At 42.5% G+C, this 5,986-nt stretch overlaps 1 protein-coding gene across 1 annotated transcript; it reads right to left on the reverse strand.

The window, feature by feature from the left end:
- Positions 1-1,378: 1,378 nt before the first annotated feature.
- LOC142768712 (uncharacterized) lies at positions 1,379-4,792 on the reverse strand. The gene is made up of 4 exons (XM_075870719.1): positions 3,955-4,792; positions 3,167-3,425; positions 2,451-2,495; positions 1,379-1,900 (listed from the first exon to the last, which is right to left on the reverse strand). The coding sequence occupies exons 1-4, from the start codon at positions 3,964-3,966 to the stop codon at positions 1,734-1,736; spliced, it is 483 nt and encodes a 160-aa protein (XP_075726834.1). The 5' UTR covers positions 3,967-4,792; the 3' UTR covers positions 1,379-1,733.
- Positions 4,793-5,986: the final 1,194 nt, after the last annotated feature.

Raw genomic sequence — 5,986 nt, forward strand, 5'->3', positions numbered from 1 at the left:
CCACCGGCACTGTTATGTCTGAACATGGTGTTTCTCGAACCATCTCGCAAAAGCTTGATGCATAGTTTTCCGCTGCTGCCCAGTGACAAGCAGTTTTTATAAAAAACACAAGAATAAAGCCCTTGACAATGTCATGCTAAAGAAAAGGGCTGTGCATCACTATTTTGTACATGTCTGCAATATCACTCTGTTTATTTACATAGCTTGGCTCATTCACAACCCACTAACAAAGCATGTTAGGACACTTGGGCTGAAAGTTGGCACAGCGCGAGTAAATTCTAGACAATACATGAATAATACAATTATAAGCTACTAAGCTCCTTGGTGGAAACAGTGTTTATATTGACAGCTATAGGTGCCATTTCGTTTCCCCAAAACACTTCTCAAAAGTAGAATCAACTTTATTTAGCTAAAAGTTTCTATTCTGGAGCGTCGTGGTGGCTCAACCGTGGAAGTGACTCTTTCGGCCAAGAAAACAAAGACCAACTATTTTTCCAGTTCTTGAATTTACCCCATGCTAACAGTGAGGCAGCTGGTAGGAGTGCTTTTGGAGAGAGGAAACCACCACATTCCCACCAGTTGTGGCTTTGGGTAGCTACTTCACTTGGACAAAAATGATGAAAAACACTCCTCAAGAAGACTTCAAAGTTTGCACATCAACACAGTTCCCATACAGCTGTCAATTAGTCTCCTTGAAAAATATTGAGTTTACTGGTGGGCAAAGACTGTACACTATATGAGGTGATGCTCCAGTGCACTGCATGTATGTCTTCTGCTTGCCTCAACTGCGATGTTTGTCAGCACATATGTGTAAAATAACAACTAATACTATGCCCCTGCAAAGTAATTATGTGTCATTTGCATGAAACAGGAACCACAATAAAAGAACATAACAACATTTGCCTTCACATAGTTCTAAAAATGTAAATAAATTTCCACAGAGTTTTCACAGTTCAGAGTTTTCACAGTTCATCTGAGGATAGTAATATTGGTTGTAAACACATTCTTACTTCCACTAACAAACTATTTTAATGTGCCAGATTCAATATTAGATTATACCAGCAGTTTTGTAGGGCTAAACAATTGTACAGGCACCTAGAAAAACACAAGTGAATGCATGCTATAGCTACATATAAAAATAAATACTTTTATTTCTAGTCTGAGTAGAGCTGCATAGATGATAAGTCACTTGCATCACATTATGAACAAACCTATCCGAGCAAAGTATACATTTAACTGTTGCACTTACACAGTAGATAACTAGACTGTTGAAGGACGGACAGGCAGTGGGATAATTCCCAAGCACTAAAATCTACAGTTAAGATATGCTAGGAGTAGTAATGATCCTCTTCCTTCCAAATAGAATAATCCACATAGATTCACTTCCCAGAGCTTATACACTCATGGCATCATTGGTGCTATACAAATGAGTGTACACTGAAGGATTACATCGACTAAGTACATGATTACTGCATCCATGGCTTTACTTCTTGTACTACAAATAATGCAAACACAGTTATCATTGGCGACCATGGATTCTGTGAATTCTGGCATGTAAATGTAGAGGCACGCAGGCACTTAACACACATGTTAAAAACTTCAGCTCAAAAATATTTGCCCACTAACACTACAGCAGCCTTTAAATTAGTGTCATAATTTGGTATCTTCCATGCAAAATTTAAATAATTTCGAATGCAAGCAAATGAACTGCTGAATATTGCAGTGCTAATAAGTTAAGCAGCAGCTGCTCCTGACATCACAATGTGCTCTTTCTGCTGTTGTAAACTTTGAGCAGGAGAGCAGTCACTGGCAGTCCCTTTATACTTGTTTGTCTTCTGTGCTCTGTTCTTGATACACTGTACACGACCGTGGAGCAACGAACCCCTTGTTGCTGCTGGAACTTAGAAAAATACAGATCATTGTTACAACCATGCTACATGCAAGAGTGTATAATTGTCAATTATGTGCTCATATTTACAGATATTGTATTTTCAGAAGCCAATGACAAGCCTCAACACACACACACACAAACAGTGAAGACTGAAAATAAATTTAATATGATACAAGAGCAAAACTACAATGTTATAGATGAAGGCATGAAACTTCTGACAGGCATAAAAACCCAATAGAGTTTCTTCTATTTCGACGTTACACTAGGTGCGAGAAGTAGACCACAAATAATTTCACTAAGAAACACAAGTTATACTGCATTACAACACAACAGCCAATGTTCATAACATTAAGGCTGTCTAACATAGCCAGCTCACCATACCGCATATAGGAGCAAACGGGCAGTCTAGAAGACACAAAGAACTTGTGGATTATGAGTGTGCTTGTTGCTGACATTTATTATTCTAAATGAAGAAAACCTTTCAAAAATGCACTTCATCAGGGGAAATAATCATACGCAATAAACACAACGGGCTCCTACAGGTGCCACCAAAACTCACCATTATTGTTGATACCAGTGTCTTGCCGGATGAATATGCTGCGTCCTGCACAGAACAGCAAAGTAGCCCTCCATGACTTGGATTGCATGTGTGCTAGCTGCATCGCTCTGCTGCTGAAATAGGCTAGCCACAGACAGAGAAATGAGAAGCCATGGCTTTGAAACACACTGAACGTCACCTTTAGAGATCAACAATGCATACTTAGGTCAGGTACAATTTGTAGAAAAATATATATCACTATGCAATCGTGGTGAACATGTTCGGCTGAAACACAAGCAACAGCACTGAGAGAGAAAAAGCTACATTAGGTAAAAGATGCAGTTACTGGCCCTATGTCATCTGAGGCTTCTTCAATAGGTCTTTCTCCTTGCAAGTTGTGAACAGCCAGGCAATTTTCACCCATTTGCTATTTTCTTCCAGAGCACTTGATCCACAGAGGGAGTCACAAGCTCGAGAGCTCAATAAGGAATCAAAGTATTTGTGCTCGTTTCAAAGCACAAGCTTTCGAGTCTCAGATTATTGGAGTTTCATTCATAAGCTGCAGGCTTTCAGCTTTCAACATTCTCAATTTTCTTGCAATTTAGTTCTATAAATGTTGAATAAGCATTATGTGTAATAATATTACAGGTATCCACTGAAAGCAACCATGCTTGGGTTTTCGATTTGTGCACAGTAAGCGGTGTTCACGTAATCGTATGCATTAAAGAAAAACTAACCTTGCAGCCAGCCGTTAGGCAGTTTTGTGCCCTCGAAGCTCCCAAGCAGATCGCAGTCCTTCCAGATGAGGCCGCCATGCATGCTTCCACGCCACATCCGCTGAATGATAACAGTCCCAGCAGTGACGTATAGCTTGCACAGTTTGGGAGAACGTGTCCTTTCTATTTTATTACAGGTGCTCCAAGTAATGATGAGGAATGATGTGTCATAATGTGCAACCGATGCATCACAGGACCTTAACAAACCAATCTCTGCGATCTGTGAAGAGCCAAAAACGAGATATTTAAAAACAATCATTAAAAGCACACATTTCTAATACTTATTTGAGGAAGCTATCACTTCGTTAAAGTGACCAAAATCTGCTATAATCACTTTGAAATAAACTGAAGCCTCATGTAAAATTTACGTACCGCAATATATATGTCCTACTGAAGTATAGTACTACCACAGTGGTAATCGTCTATAGAACTAATTTTTCAAAATAACATAAATTTTGTAAGTGCAACCTGGCTCCTGAAAATGAATTCACATTAACTTTCCAACTATCAAACGTGGTCAATCGAATGGCCCAACCTCATAATCAAACAAGAGCTCACTTGTATCAAATCACAACTTTTTATGTATTTGCTCCATAATATATGTATGTATATAACAGTAGTAGTAAATTTTTCATGCTTCAACTTACCATAGAGAAACATTACATCTGATGGGCTTAAAAACTTGCACACGTTATAGAACTGCGTGAATTATAGTACCGGTGAAATTTAGTTCTGCAAGGTGAACTCACCGATGGCAGCATTTAGTAGCCGTCGGTGTCATGAGGAACCAAGTACGGCCAGCAGGCAAAGGGCATCTGCAGACTGGAAGCTGCCAATGACAGCAATGAAGGGCTGGCCAGGCGTGCACGTCCATTGATAAAGTGTAAAAACTGGCCATGACCGGCTGTTGTCAAGGCTCTAGTGCCGTGCAAAATGATGGCCAGACGAACTCAGAAACCTGTAGTTAGGCGATATTGGCCTACAACTTTATCCAAAGCAAGGCACCGGTGAAATCTTTGCTTTTTCTGGGGGCCGGAGGGAAGCTTGACGTTTACGGGCTCTCGCTGCCACATAGAACTCTCAAGTTGTTACCGAAGAACAGTCTAGGCGCGCTTCTAAAGTGACACAATCCACAACAGAATGTAGCATCTCGCAGTTTTGGTTGATCACATCACAGCGCTAGGACTATGGTTATCACAAAAAGGAGAAGTGACGACTTAACAAACAAAAGTGCCAAGCTGGCCCACCACAACTTCGCAGGGCAAAACAGTTATCAACGCTGTCTTTCAATTTTCGGTCACACGAGCACATCTTGTTCACAAGTCTTGGAACGTCAACACAGCACCACTGTTCACAACGAACATCGTTTCACTTCCGAACAGTACATTGCTCTCAAGTAAATAGAAGCGTACGGGCTAACTAGTGGCGAAGCAAGAACCGAGCGCGTAGTTCATTCGTTTCCGTACGTACTTGGGGTCACTCAAGTAACGTGTCAAAACGCTGTCAATCCGAAATGTCGCACAGCACCCAACTGAGAGACTAGAAAGTCAAGTGAACGAACTGTTACCGGCACACAAACACACATTGCAGGCTTCTCGAGTGCTAGTTGCCCCGCCGCGGTGGTCTAGTGGCTAAGGTACTCGGCTGCTGACCCACAGGGCGTGGGTTCGAATCCCGGCTGCGGCGGCTGCATTTCCGATGGAGGCGGAAATGTTGTAGGCCCGTGTGCTCAGATTTGGGTGCACGTTAAAGAACCCCAGGTGGTCTAAATTTCCGGAGCCCTCCACTACGGCGTCTCTCATAATCATATAGTGGTTTTGGGACGTTAAACCCCACATATCAATCAATCAATCAATCAAATCGAGTGCTAGTTGCCGTCGATACATCGACGCCGATCCCCGCTTGATAACCACACCGACGCACAGGCTTCGCTGCGCTTCACCGTACACCAATGCACTGCCACAGCTTTCCGCACTGCTTACACGCACCGAAAGAGCTGCTGTAATCACAACACATCCGGTCAAACGCTGAAGTAACTCGGGCGAGAAGCGTTTGCTGAAAGTCGCACCGACCGATATGCTGTTTACGACGCCATGTTGTTTTCGACAACTGCGCAGCACATAAGAGAGCTCTTGGAAAGTACTTGAACTATTTTCACGGCGTGAAAAAGTTTTCTCTTATGTGCGAGGGGGTGATATGACGAACAGGACAGGCGCGCCAGATGAAAGAAGTGTTTTGGCAACGTCACGGAGTGAGCTGATGTAGAGGGTATTGCTTCACAACCAATCACAAGCTGTGTCTGTCGGCCAAGCCGTCGGCTGCTCGTGTTTGTCGTCTGCTTCGATCAGAGCATGCGACAGGGGATTCGCCTTCGCAACGCTATTATTCTCAGGTCAAGTAGTCGCTGCGTCGCACAAAATACATGTCAGTGGCTCGCTCTACCTTTGAATGATGTTCGTGCGCCAAGTTAAATGGCTGGTAATTGACGTAGGGATGAATTCAGCCAAGGTTTGCTCCAGAATCGTGAGGGTTTGCGTATTTTCGGTGTCATACAAAGTTACTAGGGTCGTTTCATTCCGACTGCTTGCCATATTATCACGGTTAATATCGGTGTCTGAACAGTGAAAGTGAAGATGCATGATTTGTTTGTAGTTCCATGCGTAATCACGCGCACCCCTAATACGCTTTGGTTTACAAAGTACGCTTTGTTCCAGATCGTCCCAAAGTGTATCGACAGCGGTATTTCAGAGATCGCAACCATTGGACAGTTAGAGCCATTTA

This window comes from Rhipicephalus microplus, chromosome 8 (genome assembly GCF_043290135.1).
Source record: "Rhipicephalus microplus isolate Deutch F79 chromosome 8, USDA_Rmic, whole genome shotgun sequence".
In the NCBI taxonomy this organism is placed as follows: Eukaryota; Metazoa; Arthropoda; class Arachnida; order Ixodida; family Ixodidae; genus Rhipicephalus; species Rhipicephalus microplus.

Bases quoted from the DNA above. Each gene is read 5' to 3' on its own strand.
- LOC142768712 (XM_075870719.1), bottom strand. The intron at 2,496-3,166 runs GTTAGTTTTTCT...TGTTCTGTGCAG, and splicing joins GCCTAACGGCTGGCTGCAAG to GACGCAGCATATTCATCCGG. The intron at 1,901-2,450 runs GTGAGTTTTGGT...TATTTTTCTAAG, and splicing joins CACTGGTATCAACAATAATG to TTCCAGCAGCAACAAGGGGT.